Source organism: Euprymna scolopes, chromosome 13, assembly GCF_053919585.1.
Source record: "Euprymna scolopes isolate OS-2025 chromosome 13, ASM5391958v1, whole genome shotgun sequence".
Classification (NCBI taxonomy): domain Eukaryota; kingdom Metazoa; phylum Mollusca; class Cephalopoda; order Sepiida; family Sepiolidae; genus Euprymna; species Euprymna scolopes.
Window position 1 is genome coordinate 120,335,986 of NC_136494.1, and position 18,633 is coordinate 120,354,618.

Consider the following 18,633-nt stretch of genomic DNA (forward strand, 5'->3'; position numbering starts at 1 on the left):
ATAAAAAATAAAACATATATATATATATATATATATATACATATATATATATATACATATATATATATATACATATATATATATATATATATATATATATTATACACTGTTTTAACAAAAACCAAGACTTTAAGCTTGGTTCATTTGTTCAAATGGTCTTGAAACAATGGTAACTAACGATGAAATACACTGTTTGTTGCTATCAACCCATTTTTTGAAGTCTTGGTTTTCGCTAAAACAGTATATGAATGCTCAATTATGAAATATAATTTTGTAGCTTACAGTTTAAGTCATCTCTTTTTGGCTTAAAATTTATTGGTATATGAACGATTACTGAATTATATAAACCCAGTAAAATTCGGAATACTACAAATAAGACATATATAATAAGAGAGAGAGAGAGATATTATCGTTCTTATTAGTTCATAATGAGAAAAGAAAAATTGTTTAAAAAAATAAATAAAACTGTACGTAAACATTTTATTGTTTCATGTTATAAATCAAAATAATGTAAGAGAACGGACACAATCTTTACATGTTACAACTTATCCCACAAATGCAATATTACACCGAGTTTCATGCTTACAAAAGGCAATTGTAGGATGTTGCATTCTGTTCTAGTTCATTTCTTATTATTATAGAGAAAAATAAAAATTTAACTGCAATATATATACATGAAAATTTAATATTATGCCTAACTTCAGATCCAACATTACTCCAGATTTAATGTCTTCATGTTACAATCAGATTATAGTTTAGTTCCTATCTGTCTCTTTAAGAACAATTGAACTACACTATTTTATATATATATATATATATATATATTATTTTTAAAATGTAATTATCCACTGACACGTGTTTCGTCGTCTACGACTCATCAGAGTGGCTGTATCTAGCGAGATTCAAAATCGGGACCCAATGGTAATGAACCTAAACCCTTACCCCTGGACCATCTCGCCAGCTGTCTGAATATATCGCGATTTACTTAGATGTTGTTTTGTTTTTGTTTTATCGGTATGTTTTGAATGAATTCAATCATTTACAAAAGTGCATTTTTAACACCAATCCTGGAATGGGTAAAATTAATTCAAGGATAGAATAGCTTTTCCCTACTTTTACGTCACCTTTACAAAGAATAAAATCTATATTATATTTCTATGTTCATCTGTCTGCTGTTCCATTTTTCATCAGAAACTACTGGTCAATCGCATTCAAATTTTATACAGACCTTTGTTATGATAAAGCATAGAAAAGTATTATTTTTTTGTCTTTTCCTTCATTTTTTTTTTTTTAATTTACTCTAGATTTAGTTAAAAGTTAGGAAAAGACTTGAATTCTAACATTATCTGCTTTACTGGTGATAGGAATTGGTTAATCTCACTAATTACAATTCAAGAATTGTCATGTACTGATCAATAGGTAAACTTCAACTCACCTGAATTAAAGTGCTACTCATATCTTTCAAAACTTTCTTTGGGGGAGTCACATCTGGAAAGAAAGGGAAATCAATTAAAACTAGACAATACACAACACACTTAAAAAAGTAGTGCCACTAATACGTCTTTATATTTTTCAGGTCTACTACACGGATTAAAAACTCCAGAGTAATGTTGTAGTCTGGGAAGTGGGTAATTCTTTATTAAATAAAGAGTTTCACAAAGAACTTTTTGTTAAACGTGTCTTTCTCACAGATGTTTTTCATATTTCCTTAAGTTGCTAAGATTGCCGCTCAGTTGATGATATTCATTTCCACCAAGTTGCCGTTCAGCTGCACTTGAGCATTTTTGATGCATATTGTTTTGTTTGCATGCTAAAATCAAAATCAGAAAAAGTATGCTCACTTTATAAATTTGTTAAAGGGCAGATCTTCAAGGCAGGTCTTGTTTCCTGATCCCCATCTCTTTCAAAATAACCTCCTTTCATAAAGTCATGCAACTGGTATTAGTGACAGTAAAACTTTGGAGTATCTTGTGCAAACATTCTAAAACAAGTTCAAAAACCTTGAAACAAACGCATACATCTCCAGCCTCCAAAAATTAACCACTTAAGAATGGAACAATAAAATTATCGCACTAGAAAAGATGAAATGATTCCATTTCCATTTGATGAAAACTTGTTTTGTTTTTTTGCTGCAGACCATCTACTAGTTGGCCAGTTATGTACAATCCCAAGAGCGATGGGAGCCTTTTATCATGTCTGAAAGTGACACGATGTTCAACGAGTGAGATCAGAGATGCACCACTGTATAACTTATACTCTCTACCATCCAAGTTATGACAACAGGACCATTGCCAGAACCCTCAAAATGCAAATTCGGATAACAAGGACGTACACAGGGTGATGAAACCACAGTTTCCGGCCATGGCTATCGTTTTTTGGTGTGATTTCAAGTGAGGACTACATCTTGCCACCTCACACCTTTCAACTCCACTTGAAAGTCAACACCAAAGTGTACCTGGATATACTGAAGAGTGTGGTGATCCCCTGGTGCAATCAGGTGGCTGCTGGCAGACCTTAGGTGTGACAGCAGCAAGACTCAACACTGGCCCACAAGTCCAAAGAGATCGAGGCTTGCTTTCAGAAGTGCTACGACTTTGTACTCTTCTCTCACTTGCTCCCTCCTCCTCAGACCTGAACCTGCTGGACTACTTCATTTGGTCATACGTTAAGAACATCACCAACATGACCTCCCACAATACCAAAGCCAGTCTGATCACCATCATAAGCCGAGTTCCCACCGGCACTTGTGGAAAAGGCATGCTCCCAGTTCTGGACCTGTATCAAGGTGGAGATTGAGGCTGAAGGTGGCTACATTGAATAGATGTCAGCTCTACTACATTAATCAAGTTACCTGAATTGATTTTTTCAATAAAAGTTTTAAAATAAAGCTGTAGTGTTGTTTTCTTTAGGGCGACAAATTTATCGTTCCACCGTGTAAATACATCGTTACGTTCAGAGTTTAATAAGACAAGTGAATTATTGATCTAGCATTTAAAATTCATTTAAAGTTATTTGATATATTGATGGAAAATGTGAAATCAAAAACTGATGCAGTTCTTCATCCCTTTAATTACCATTTTAATTTATTTTTATTTTATTTTTTACAAAGGAGTCACCACTTATCAAGGCTCAGAGGCCACTCGAGGATAAGGGTTAATAAGTGTACAGTGGTCAATGGAACAGTGACGTAATAATTGTTAGCAGTGGAAATTTGGTAAATTGGATTACTCAAGGGGAACGGCTCATCAAGAACTTGTTTATGTTGGACTTGAAGACGGCCATATTATAGTCAGCCGGAAAGCAAGCGGATGGAAGAGAGTTCCACTGGTGTGCAGTTCTAAGAAAAAGGCTTTGTTCATAGAATCTACATTTGGGTTTAGGTACGGATAAAGAGTGGGGGAAACTATTTATAGTGTTTTCAGCTAGACGAGTGTTCTTCATGAATGTTTGGTGAGGGGGGACCATAGATTGGAGCTCAGATGAGTGAGTGAGTGAGTGTATTTGTTTAACGGCATTTCAACCTCTAAGAGTCATTTAATGCCAAAAAAGTTTTGTTGATATAATAGATTTTCAGTTTCTTGTAAAAAATTTTTAAGTTTCTTGAAAAAGTTTATCTTTTGAAGCAAGATGTTTTAGGTTTTCTGGAAAATTGTTTCAGTTGTAAGAGATTTGTTTTTCTAAACTGAATTTTACTTGTTTACTTTATAGGAGTTTGAATACATTTGTTTCTTTTAAATAGTTTATGATTTGTTGGGGTTCCACTTCCTGGAACACTTTTCTAATGTTTGTTGTTTTAATGGAGCTCAGATGAGCACTTACCATGAAAATAACAATAAAGCAGAGACAGGCTCACAATGTCTCTTCTGTGAGAAAGAGGTTGCAGGGAAGAGAAAAGGGCATCCCCCCCACTAGGCTACGAAGTCTATTTTGAACTCTGTCAAGGCAGGATAAGGTCTTTCTGGGAGCTCCTGCTCAGATGTGGCAACAGTACTCCATCGTTGGACGTATAGGTAGAGAATTGCATCGGCAGTGAGATATCTACTGGATTGATAAAAGGATCCTACCATTTTCCAAGCAACCTTGGAAACAGATTTGATGTACGTGTTCTATTTCATATCGAGAGTAATGGTCAAGCCCAGGAGCTTGTCAAAACATGGAGTCTCCCTAAGACGAGAGCCATTCATTTCAATTGATGCCAGATGGGGATCAGAGCGTTGATGATGTAAAGACAAAAGCTTGGTTTTAGATGCATTAACAGTAACCAGCCACCTCTTTCTCCATTGTACCACATGCTCAAGATCAGAAGAAAGAGAATCAAAGAGAACTTGGTCATTTACGGTCTTTGATGTACTGCTATTGATGGTAGTGTTGTCAGCATAAATATCTATGGCTGAGGATGAAACCCTGAGGGACTCCAGCATTAATACTATGAGCTTCTGATTTCTGCCTATCAACCACTACTCTTATGAATCTATCAGAGAGAAATGATTTCATAATTGATAAGACATTTTCAGCTATACCATAACTGGAGATCTTGTGAAGTAGACCTTTATGCCATACTCTGTCAACACTTATTTACAGGCGACAAAATTATCCTTTATTCACAGGAAAAAATATTTTGAAAAGCATAGAAAATTTGTTTCTTCATTTTATTTTTTTATTTTTATAACAAGGTTCAATAATTAATTTAATGACTAAAAATGCCATAAGTAAATATCTTTCAAAATATTAAAAAGTAATTCTTTAAAAAAAAATTATAATTTGCTTAAAAATAGTTTTATTTAAAATATTCTCAGTCTAATTTAAGAAATCTGGACTTGATAGAACCTTTTTCGCTTGTTTTGCATAATGTTGAGTTATAAATCGCAATTATTCACTATTATTCAGCTTAATTTTATTAATGTAGGGATCTTAAACTGATTTTTTTTTTTAAATGCTCCAATCAATTAAAATTGAATTTGAATTTACACAATATAATTATATAGAGAAAAAACAATTCTTTTTACACCAGCTATACAATCTTCTTGATTGGAACATTTAGGGAGGGGAGGTCAATGTTCAAGCCCGCACAAGCTTTTTTTTTCTAGTAACACCATGCCATAAGGTAGGAAAAAAAAACACAAACTGATTCCATTTCTGATGAAGATCTATATCATGAAAACTAATTTTAAAGTAAACGTTTATTTAAAAAAGAAAACTATATATATTTCGCATTGTATTGACTTCTTACAGATTCTAATTGAAAATATTAATTTTTTTTTATATCCAAATTTTATCAAATAACCCCAAAAATACACAATATATCATAAGTTAATGAAAAGCAATGCTGGGCTAAGTGGAAAAACAACTAATCTTATTTTATTCAGAGTTTTTTTTCTCCTAAATGGATTACCCTGCCAAGATTTGGGAATTTAGTCAATACTACAATTTCAATCATAGTAAAGAGGAGGGGGGGGATAGGTACATACTTTTTCCCTCTTACTTGAAATTTTAAATTTATCTCAATGAAATAATGAGGTCCTGATTAAGAACCCCTACCTTAAGCAGATGACTCCTAAAGAGATTCCTATTAAGTGACTGGAATCTTGACCAAATTCCTGAAAAATCTGACTATGTCCAATTACTAAGCAAAAGTTCCTTCCTCTGTCAATGTTATTTCCTCAGGAAGAAATCCATCAAAATGTGATTCACTTTCTCCAACATAATTTAGCAAAGCAAAAACGTGACAAAAAAATGCACATTTCTTAAGTATTTCTAATCGCAACACAACATTTTTGTTCTCATTGTATTTTCACAAATGTAAATTAAGTATAGATGTCTCCCACCCTACCTAAATTAAAATTATCTGAAATATTGCTTTCTGACCTTCCCATATACCCTAACCCACTCTAACTTCGTCCCTTCTCATTTATATCCCTTCCCTTTTTAACTGGCTACACGAACACACCTCTCTCTAACTTCTAAAACTTTCCTCTCTCACACCCTTTAATCTCTATACATCATCCTTGCGAACAAATTTTTGTTTAAACCCCTTCTTTTCTTAACTGAGGACACTCGTTAAAGTTAAGCTTTCAACTTTTTATAAAATTTATAAACCATGCTACACGTTAGACATGAAAAAATATTTTCTTCTCTAAAATTATAAAAAGTTTTCCAACTTTTTTAATTTTCAAAATTTTTTCTTGCCTGATGAGATTAATAATGATCAAAACAGTGTGCACATCGTAGCAAGATATGAATGTATTTATGTAAAGGAAATAAAAATTTTAAATTTGCTCTCTTTGATTGAGCACTATCAATGACCTTGTTGGAATTCAATGATTCTAATCTTTTCAACCTGGAATAAATATCTATCTCTCTCTCTCTCTATATATATATATATATATATATATATATATATACTAAGCTAAAGGTATTCAAGAGTGATAACTAATGAATTTAACATGGTTATTCAGAGTGCTCAATAAAAGAAGAGGAAGATATATTTTTATTAATATAAAAAATTTACATGGGTGTAATACTGGAAATGTTAATGTTTCGGAGAAAAGGTTAGTTAAAACCGGAAGGCTCAATAAATGGTTGCTTTCCATAGAAGAAACCATTTAAGTCGCCTGATGAGGATTTCTGTTTTTATCCAACCATTTATCCGAAACATTAGCATGTCCAGTGTCACAATGATGTAAATTTGTTTATATATATATATATATATATATATATATATATAAAAATGAAACTTTTGTTTGTTTGACTTAAACTAGAAAACTACAGGCCCGTTTTTCTTAACATTTTGTGACAGCATTTTTAGCTAATTAAAGCATGTTTTCATATACTTACAACAGAAAAATGTTAAAATATTTTTTAAAAAAAACTTTTCGAAATCGTGTGAAATCGTTTGTTATCGGCAAAAGACATATATGTTATACAGCAGCAAAGACTGGTATAAGAAGAGCGGCGATTGGCTGAATTCCAAATGCTGAAGACGTGAAATTTATCGGTTCATTATTGGTACAAAGTTGTTTTTTTTTTCTAACAAAGATTAATGGGCTGACGTACACGAGTCGAACCCAATGTTGAATGTGGATTTTGCCATACTGTTATTTTTAATTTAAGAACTTTTGATAACACGCATTTCGTTATAGTTGTTTTTAGGGGGGGGGGTTTTAACGCATTTTGGACCCTTTTTTGTTACAATTTTGCGCTTTGCCAATCAATTTCTTTTGTACTAAAGCACCTATGTTACCGTGCTGAAAAATATAGTTGTTTGTTAGACAAGGCAAAAAAAATTGCTTGGCAGAAGGTGCATTTTGAGTTGAAACATATAAAAGTTTAAGAACCTTAATAAAACCATCTTTGTTGTATAAAAAAAAAAAAAAAAAAAAAAAAAAAAACATTTTTTTAACAAAATTGTTAGTACAGGTTTTTTTCAAAGAAAATTTACGGTACATATGCATTTTGGTAACATGCTGAAATAATATCGTTTTTTTTTTTTATATTTTTGTTTTTTCCAGCCATTCTTACCATGAAGAGGGGAGGGTGTTTCGTAACTATTCTGTGCTTTCAAGTAACAATTTATTATATAAAAAAAGATATTGTGAAAGTTGAATTTAACTTGGAAAAAAACCCAACATGGATGGCGTGTTCAGCATTGCAATGGGGGTCTGATTCGTATATGTCAGTCGATTAATGTTTTTTTTTTTTTTTTACCATAAATTGTTAGGTTAAAGTTTTTTTTGTTGTTTTTTTTTTCCAAGAAAACTTTTTGGGTTTGTATAAACAGATTCTAAAAAGTTGTCAAAAAACAAATTTATAACAAACAAATGTTATCAAAGGCAAGATAAGTTACTTTTCTACCTAACTGGATACTTTTTAATGTTTTTATTTAATGTAACGTGTTTATTTAGCTCGAAAAACATACAGAGTTTACCGATGTATTGGAAAATTAAAAATGGCATCCAACTGTTGAATACGGTAAGCTTGAGAAAATGAGTTAAAAATAAGAAATTATACAAAATACTGTTAGAAACCCACAGAATATATGCCAGCTATGTCACGGTTACATATTGAGTGAGTTTCTAACAGTATTTTGATTTTTTGACAACTTTTTCAAATCTATGTGTATAGTAATACAAGCCTGAAGTTGTTTTTATATAAGAAAATATAAATGCTTCTTCTTTATTAACACCGTGGTACTCCTTGAGCGTTGAGTTCCATGGCGGCCAGCATAGTTATTAAATAGTCACTCACTTAGAAATAGCTAATGCATGCGTACGTAACAGTTTTTATTTTTTATCTACTTACGTCGGCTCAACTTTTTTTCATGAATATTAAAAAGAAAAGTAACTTAAACAATTTATTGATAATTTCTCACCTTTACAAACATTTTTAATTTACAAATGGTGTTTATTCTGAAAGCTGTTTTTAACATGGGAGAGGCGGTAATCCGAAAGTCGTTCTTAAAATGGGGGGGGGGGGGTCTTATCCGAAAGCCGTTCTTAACATTTGTGGAGGTGGACTTAATGGAAAAAAAAAAAAAAAAAAAAAAAATACCAAATTGTTTAGGAATATTTAAAAAAAAAAAAAAAAAAAAAAAAAAAAAACAACTATACCATTTACTGATAATTTCTCACTTTTACAAATATTTTTAATTTACATTCGTGGATGAACAACATATTGTTGAATGTTGCAAAAACAAAGCGTTTTTGTAATAAACTTCGGGTTTGTTTTACTATACACATACACATAGATTCGAAAAAGATGTTAAAAAAATATAACAAATGAATGTTATCAAAGGCAAGAGAAGTTACTTTTCTACCAAACTGGATAATTTTTTAGTGTTTTTATTTAATGTAAAATGTTTATTTTATTTTTGTATAGGTTTTGTTCAATTTAACGTTAAAGTTTGGGAAAATAAGTTAAAAACTAAAAAACTATACAAAATACTGCCAGAAACCACCGAATATGTCAGTCTATGTCACGGTAACATATATTTGGTTAGTTTCTGATACTATTTGTATAGTTTTTTTAGTTTTTAAATTATTTTCCTAAACTTGACGTATTCAACAGAGTCCGCCACCATTTGTCTTTTTCAAATACATCGATAAACACTGTGTTTTTCGAGCCGAATAAACATTTTATATTAAATAAAAATACTAAAAAATTATCCACTTTGGTAGAAATGTAACTTATCTTACCTTTGCTTTTATTTATTTGTTATTGGACAACTTTTTCATATTTGTGTATAGTAACCACCCCCTCTCACCCAAATATTAATTAAAAACTCACATTTTTTAATACAAAAAAAGCAAAACAAACATCTTGATTTAGCATTTCCACATTTTAGCAACGTTTGGCTGGTCGAGCCCAAGCCATGATTGACGGAAACTACTAAGGATCCGGGTCAAATTCTGCACGAGAACCATTTTTTTTCATTTTCGCCCTTTTTTTTTTTTTTTTTCACTTTTTGGAGCGGATTGCTATACTAAGAATATAAAAGACATGTATTTTCTCTTTATTAGATTTTTCCATTACACCAAATTGAGCCACAGTAACGCGTGGCAAGGTACAGCTAGTATGTCTGTCTATATATATATTAAAGGTGTACTGATTAATCGACAGGTAATCAACCACTTTGCCGATTAATCAGTAATTGGCAAATTTGCCAATTAATCGTCTGATTACTTTTCTCTTTCCTATTAAATTTAAATCATTTCATCACTACCAAGTGACTCATCAGATAGCTTTAACACATTAACATAGTAACTACTAATTTAACTTAACATTTAATTAAGTGTCTGGTCATTATTATGGCTTTTTGTCATTATTAAGTAAAATTACAAAATGCAAAGTAAAATTTCCAATTCTTAAACAATTAGATGAGAAAAAAAGAAATTACAAACCAACTACAAAGTACAAATTATAATTCTTTAAGTGAATAACTATAAGCTGAAGTTCTGCAAATGCTGCTGCTCTATTTCCTCTTCTACTCTTGCTGCCTGCCTCTTCTGTTTTCATAGTCTCCTCAGTAGTTAAAGTTGAATACTTAAGTTGTAATGTCAAAACATTAGAGTTTCTCCATTCTCAGGACAGTCTGTTTTTCATAGGTTTATATACATTACTACCTGTAATAAAGAGCCCCTAACTCTCCACAGATAAAGGTGGTGCGCTTAAATATCTTGAAACCCATTTACTCAGTAGTGGTAAGGTCTCCTGTGTCTACTTCCACTATTGAAATGGATCATCACTTCTTGCAAGTAGCTGTAAAGCTATGTAATGGTCAAGTTCTTTTGTGCACTTGACTGATTTGAGTTTATATTGTGATTCTTGTATTTCAGTTGTAGTTTCCAGGTTTAACTTAGCTTCTACCTGCTCTAAGTTTTCATTTGTTACTGTAGGCTTATTTGAAGCTAATTCAATCAAACAGGCTTGAAAGAGATAGTTTTACTTTTGCTGTGTTCTTGACCCTCAACAGAGTTTGACAAAGTGAATCCTGCAGATTCTGCTTCATTATCATCAGTAGAAAGTAGATGTAGAATCCAATTCTTAGTGTTTTCCATGTCATTCTTTTAAAATTTAAATTTGAATCTTGGATCTAGGAAAGTAGACACATAAACATTTATCATTTAGATAGGATAAAAATCTTGTTTCCATTGATTCATTGAAATTGAACATATCAACATTTTTATCAACTTATAATGAAGTTGCAGTTGGAATTGTTTAAATTGTTCAACAGTGGTAAGGATTCCACTAAAAACTGGACAATTTTTTTAACACGTCCCCATTGATAAGCTGTTAAAGTAGGAATCTTATAGTGTCACAAATTCTTGTACGAAAAAACTGAACGAATTTGTTATTAAAAAATTCCAGTTTGTGCGAATCATTCTGCTTCACATATATTGCATGAAAACGCCCTTTCTGATTAATGTTTACCAGTTAAAAAATGTTCTGTTATTCTGAAAAACAATTAAGTTCATTTGCTTATTTTAAAACTGGTAAACATTAATCAGAACGGGACATTTCCTGAGTAATCAACGTAAAACAGAACGGTTCACATAAACTGGAAATAAATCATTTGTAAACAATCACAGCATTAAATACAAAAGCCAATACAAAAATAAAATAAAAATGTTAAAATAAAAAAAAAAAAAAACTTATGCAGAGAACTTTTTGGAAATCCATTTCTTAACATGTGGAGTGAGTGTTTTTCTAACTTGTCTGTACTTTCACCTAACAATGTAATAAATAATACAAAACAAGTGATTTGTGGCACAAGCATTGAAGAAGGACAATTAAAGTTTTTTTCTCTGTATGTGTTTGACTGGGGAAGGAGTTGAGGAAACCATCTCAAATGGACGAATGTGATCAGTGCCAAGCAAAGAATTCAACAGAATCGCAAAGAAATACCAATTGTATAAAAAAAACTATCGTTGATAACATGCAGCTCTCTTTTATTAAAATTAAATTGACGTTGAACATGTACGTTTACTTAATTATATCGCCATCATAAACAAAGTGAAAAATACTATATAAAATTATTACATTTTCTTGAGGCTACTATTTAAGAAGTACATGGTATAGTATTCTACAATATGTATTGATTAGGCATGAAATATTCCAGATTTGTATATTTTAACAGTTTTTGTGATGTGTGATTTGGAAATTAGTATACATTTATGACATTTGGTACTTTTTTCTGCCACCAAAATTGAACATACAGCATTTTTATTGACTTATAATGAAGTTGGAATTGTTTTAAAAATAGGCATAATAATCATTATGTATAGAATTATATTGAATGTTCATATTTACAGTCATTTAATTCAGTTTTATTTGATGATACTTTAAAAATTGTCCATCAGTACAATTTTGCTATTATAAATGATGCTCACTTTTCACACCTCAAAAATGAAGGCTGAAATTGAATTAGAAATAATTGTACTTTTACTTCCTATTGTCTTCTTATACTAATTTACACTTGTTTGTGCTTCTTCACCCTTAGCAGATTAATGTATTCTGCTGATTCTGATTCATCATCAGTAGAAAGTAAATGTAGAATTCAATTCTAAATATGTTTTCTATGCCAATCTTTTAAAACTAATATTTGAATCATTGGCCTAGGAAAGTAGACATACACAAGTTTTTATCATTTAGATAGGACTAGCGGGGGTGCCCGGCGTTGCCTGGGTGTTTGTAGGTGTGTGTGGAGGGGAAAAAAAGTGTTAGTAAGGCAAGCAGGCTTGAACCCAAACAGCGAAGGAGGAAAAGAATGTGAATAAAAGAAAAAAAAAAGCGTTAGTAGGCAGGTAGGCTCGAACCCGAAGCCTTGACGTGAAGGCAGAAAAGACAGTGAAAGAAACCGTGAGATTTTACTGCTGCGCTATGACACAAGAGGAAGTGAAAAGTGTTCAAATTTAGCGATCAAAAAGTTGACATGCAGAAAGAAAAAGTTAAGTGAATGAGTTCACGCAGGCACAGAAATGAAATCATGCTGCTAGCCAGTTAAGTTTTCAGCTTTCTGCCCACCGTATTTGTTTCTTCACGAAAAGGGAGTTTCCAATAAATAGCAATGATCTGTTATGAGGGGTTTCCCCCCACACTGATCCAAGCTAACTACTTCTGGACGTCTCTGGCATGAAAGCCAGGAAGCTGCCTTCGCTTTTAATTAGTCTCACTTTTATACAAAAAACACGAACAGACATGCGAGAGGATGGAATAGCGTGATTTTTCTAAAAGTCCCTCAAATAAAAGATAGAGACGGCCTTCGTTTGCAAATTGTAGATATTATAATCTAGGGAGTATATAAAAAAAATTCTCCAAAATATTGCAAAATTTGCAACTTTTGCTTCTTTTGAAGGAACATTTCTATGATAGTTTAACATATTAGTCAGTTTTTGCTGATTTGCCACCCTTTGATGTGATGGTTCGACATAACTTGCAAACAGCTGTATTCTTATTCTTGGGATTGATATCAAAATACTGTTGCCATAATGGTTGAAGGTTGTTAATAATTAGGTAATTTTTTACGTATTTAAATTACTTATGTTGGATATCTAATTAATAATTTATCTCAAAATATACATTATCTAAACCAGAAAAATAAAAATATATATGTAATAGTAGCAAGAGTTTGAAAATGAGGAACAAGAATATGGCTAATGAGAAATGCTTTATTTTCGGTTCGCACATAGCCACAGTTTACTGTAATACAGCATAATACAGTTTACTGTAATACAGCATAATCACGTTGACACACTGATCCCCGTCAGATCACCAAAGTTAAGCAATGTTGAGCCTGGTCATTATTAAATGGGTGACCAATTTGGGAAGTCCAGGTGCTGTATGTAAGAGGACATCGACACCTCCCTGCAAAAAAGTTGCAAAAACCTAACCTCGTCATCTCCCCTAACGGGGATATACATGCGACTGGAGACCACTTGTGAATGTCATACTCCCATGAAACTTCCTCCTTCAGAGGAAGCTGGTTAACCCTGAATAGGGTTGGTGCTGACTGCACACACACACAGTTTACTGTACAATTCCTCAACATAAAAACTGCAAGATGAAGTAATAATTTTCTTTGACAAATGATTTAAAATAAAAAATATTAATTCAATAGGAAGAGAAAGGGGGGTAATTTTCCATAAGTTTAAATCTATTTGCCTCAAATTCAGTGCAGTCGAAAAAAATCTACATATTAACCGCGCATCATGCCTATTATTTGATGATATGGTGTTGACAATGTATGTCTCTTCAATAAATTTTCACTGGCAAGCAAAAGAGGGACTTAACTTGTCTTCGCTTACAATATAATTAATATTAGTATCATTTATGACAACAAAATTTGTTGATAAATCAGCATTAGAATACCTATTAATTGGTAATCAGCCAATTTGATAATCGGTACATCCCTAATATATATATATATAAGTGTATCTGTGTGGAATGGTCTATACTAAACTTCTCTCTCAATATTTTGTCTACAGACTTAAAACTTGTGAAACAAATCTGATTTGGTCTTTAGCTGGCAAAAAACAGCTGCTAAAGGGTCAAAATTGAAAAAAAAAAAATTGAACTTGGCAAGGGTAAGTCAATTAAACCTGTTACATCTGCAGGTATGCAAATATACATTTATAGGTTAAAGTCACTTAATTTTTAACATTTTCTTATCCATCTATAAATATCTCAAACAATAATGACTAAGGCAGCAGGGTTAAATGTTTTGGTTTTGATTCTAGCTGATAGCACCCAAGTCTTTTTTTTTAACTTTTGAAATTATAACTATATATTCATTCTTTTAGGCAGGTTTCATTAAATAATATAAACTATCCCTGTCTACATATTTTGGTTTTGATCCTTTCTAATTTTCATAGTTTTGACAAGAACTGTCTGATGTAGCTGCCATAGTTACTTTTGCCCAGAGTACTTACAGGTCCATCTTCAGAGATAATTATCAGAACTGATTTTAGGATATTTGTAGAAGCGTTTTTTTTTATTCTCAGTAAACCACATATTATTAAATATTAATTATTCTGTTAACATTCTTAAATGCCCTTAAAAATAATCACTATACAGTAAATTTATTTTATTAATATTTACTTGCTTAGCTTAAATTAGTAAAACTTTAAATATTGAAAGCGTTACTAATTAAAGCTAAGAAACCAAATATTAATAAAATAAATTTACCTTATAGTGATAACATTCTTAAATGCTTTTAAAAGCAAATAGAATAAATAATATATTTTAGGGGGCTAAAGAAAAACTGGTTGTCCAACCGCCCTTGCCTGCATCTTGTCTATCAAAACTAGCTTGTATTTAATAAAATTCACATTCCTTTCCACAGTCCAACCATATTGAGTACAAAATAAACTTCAGTCTTTGCTTAACTTGTACAAATAATTTCAATCATGGAACTATGTTTTTTTACGTTCTGGTTTGAGTTTCAATTCTAGTTGATGGCACTCAAATCATATTGTTTTACTTTTAAAATCATGACTATATATTGGGTACAATATAATATGAATTCTGGCCTTCGGGCCAAGATCACAGTGTAGTATCTGTTCTGATGCTACACTTAACTTTTATGTCCTCAGTCAGTGAAGGAGAAATCTTTCATGACAGACAATTTTAATTTTTGTTCCTATCCAGAGTGCCCCTATTTGGGGAGCTGGATTTCCCCACATTAAAAACTGCCCTTGTGGGGAGGCAAGTAAATAAGAATAATAAATAAATTAAAATATCATATTTAAGTGTATTTTATAGTCCTAGTATATATATAAAAATATGTGATTTACTGCGGGGGGGGGGGCACATACTTCTACAAATATTCTAAAACTAGTTCTGTTAATTATCCTTGACAATAGATCCTAATGAACCTGAAAGTACTCTACCCAAAAATGACTATGATAGCTACAGCAGCCAGTTCTCATGTGAAGCAAGAAAATTAAAAAAGGATCAAAACAAAAACATGTAGACAGGAATTGTCTATATTATTTAATGAAGCACACAAACATACATATATGAGTGTGTCTGTGTGGAATGGTCTCTAATAAGAGTAAGTCAATTAAACCTGTTACATCTGCAGGTATGCAAATATACATTTATAGGTTAAAGTCAAATAGAAAAGATATCTAACAAGATGGGAAAAAGGAATAACTCTTGTGTTAAATCAAACGTGTCTAAATAATGACTTGCTGGCAAAAAAATAAAATAAAAAATAATAATAAAAATTAGATATATATATATATGAGAACTCAAATGCCTACTAGACACTATCCTTATTATGTTCTAACTTCTATTATGTTCTTAACTTCTTCACTAACAGAGAGGGAATTCTAAAGTCTAAAAATCTGAGGAAAGAAACTATAAGATATCTTCAATAAGTTTCCAGATTTTGTTTTTCATATGGGCACTTTTATTGATAGTACACACATGAAACTCAAGTGTCCTTCAAAGACTTGTTATACTGTTCCAACAACTTCTGTGAGTATGTCAATAACCCTCATCACAGCTTCTTTCATCTCCTTAATTGTTTCATAACAGCAGTCTTTAGTTTTTCTTGAGCTTAGAGAATAACCAAAAGTCATAGGAAGCAAGGTCTGGACTATAGTGAGGGTGAGGAACTGTCTTGATGCCCACTTTGGTCAAATAGTCTGTGACAAGGATGGAGTTGTGGACTGGTGCATTTGCACAAATCTTCAGTTCTTTGCGAATAATTGTATGTACCATTCCCACACTGATATCAAACTGTGCACTTATTGTCTCTATAGACACATGGCGGTCCTTACCCATGAAATTCTTTATTTGGCCAATCAACTCTGGTGTTCTGACTTCCTTACTTCTCCCACACCTCTCATCATCCCTCACAGATTACCTGCTTTCCTTGAATCTCTCATGTCACTCAAAAATTGATGCTTGATTCCAGTAAGATAGTCCAAAAGCAGTCTAAAGCATTCCACACGTTTCTGTGGCATTTTATCAAATTTAAAACATAATTTTATTGCATATCATTTTTCTAAAGTGTCCTCATATCCAGATTGTATTTATGATAGCGTGTGTGTTATTTTGTGTGTCACCTTATACATTTATACATCTTTTTTTTTTTCTTCTGAGTGACTATTACGTAACTGGTATGACCTATTTTTTTTAATAAATAATTTTACCAAGAATTTCTTCATAAGTTTTGGTTTTGATTATAGCTGAAGGAACGAAAGTTATATTTTTATTTTTGAAATCATAACTTTATAATATATAAGAATCGATAGAACATTAACTCTATAATAATATTTACGAAATCTACATAAATTGAAATATCATATTTAAGCATGCTTTATGATCAGGCTGCGAGCTTAGATAAATACTTTTGCAGTTTTAACAAAAGAGTTACAAAAATATTAGGACGTCTCCATTTATGCTGAATATCCACAGAATGCCAATATCAATCTGTGGAATTTCCACAGGTCTCACTAGTCTCACGGAAATGTGTGAATGTATCTAAACAGATATTGACAATTTTCGTTTGCAATTTCCTGAAATGCAAATGCCAACCAATTTAATTTCCTTGTTTAGTCAATCACAAAAAAATGTCTTTAGGATGAACGTGTGAGGAAATTGTTTGCATATTCTGCATAAGTAAACATTGTATTCAGTTTTGATTGTATGAAAAGTGAACGATCTATTAAGTAGCAGATTCCACTTAACGGTGAAAAAGGAGTGGTTGCATTCACATTGGAACACAGGAAGGAAAATAGATGTGTGTAAAAATAGGAAAGTGAATTCGGGAAAAATTTAAAAAATATATATGAAATCAGAATAGCACTTAGTAGAATGTATACATCCGCCAATATTCAGCAACCTTTTTTCTTTTTAACTTGTACAATAATTTTTTTTTTATTTTAGTGTCAAACCACAATTTAAGATTATTGGATGTTTCGCAACAAAACTTTTTTTTTTTAATACTGAGTCAATTCTTATAAAGGATAAGGATTAAGGAGATGAATAGATTGGCAATTGAATGATGATGAATATTTTGAGAGGATTGAGAATAATGAACGGCATTAATAAAATTTGATGATTTATGACATGATTAGTGTTCTTGAAGCTATTCTAGACATTGAATGTGTATATATATATATATATATATATATATATATATACACACACACACACACTTCAGAATAAAATTATCTATCAACTGGTATTAACTGTGATTATAAGTTTTACAAAATATTATTGGCAGCAAAATTCTATAAGTACTATCCCACCTACATAAAAACTGCTTGATATACAAGATAGAGCAAATAAATCAAATTTTAGTCATTCAATAAATTTAAAAATTTATAACGTGAAATTTTTGAATGTCAAATCAAGAGATTTTTATGATTCTATGTAAGACAAAGAATACATTTGAAATATTTTAACTCCTTATCCTATAGGATTTCGATGTCTACCATCTCTTCAGAGGAGAAAATATTAGCAAATAGTTATAATAGTTATAATGGATGGAAAATTACAATTAAAAGTTGTTTAAGTATTTAAATGTCATAGAGTAAGGGAAGTTAATGACAAGGATATAAAAATTCACACCTAAATTGCATGGTAAAATTCGAAGTGAATGTCTTTGCTAGCAGTGTGGTAAAATGATCCAAACTGTATTTTGAGTAATCCACATCACAAGGTAATGGTCCGAAGTAGGATAAGGAGTTATATTTCAAATGTATTTTTTGTCTTACATAGAATAATAAAAAATCTTTTGATTTGAAATTTAAACATTTTACGTCATAAATTTTTTAATTTATTGAATGACTAACATTTTATTTATATATATATATATATTCAAGGCGCCTTCAATAAGTTCCCAGACATTTTTTTCGCATAGGAATTTTATTGATAATACACACATGAAACTCTAATCCCCTTTGAAGTAATCTCCTCCAGCTGTAATGCACTTGTACCGTTCCATCAATGTCTGGAAGGCTTACTATGACAGTCTTCTTGTGTGAGCTGGTCAAAGCCTCTTTCATTTCCGAAGTGGATCTTATCTTTGGTATTTTTTGAGCAATGAAACACAGACGTCAAAAACTCTTCTTTTACCTTCGAATTTAATTTGCGAAACGTTTTATACTGGGGCAATCTCATCTT

The 18,633-nt window shown here is 31.5% G+C and overlaps 1 protein-coding gene across 1 annotated transcript in view; it reads right to left on the minus strand.

Annotated features, from left to right (window-relative positions):
• LOC145292172 (tether containing UBX domain for GLUT4-like) overlaps positions 1 to 18,633 on the minus strand; it is a 189,785-nt gene that overhangs the window by 57,202 nt on the left and 113,950 nt on the right. The window contains exon 14 of the mRNA XM_080138434.1: positions 1,436 to 1,488. Coding sequence (XP_079994560.1) covers positions 1,436 to 1,488 — 53 coding nt within the window. The remainder of the gene's footprint in view (positions 1 to 1,435; positions 1,489 to 18,633) is intronic.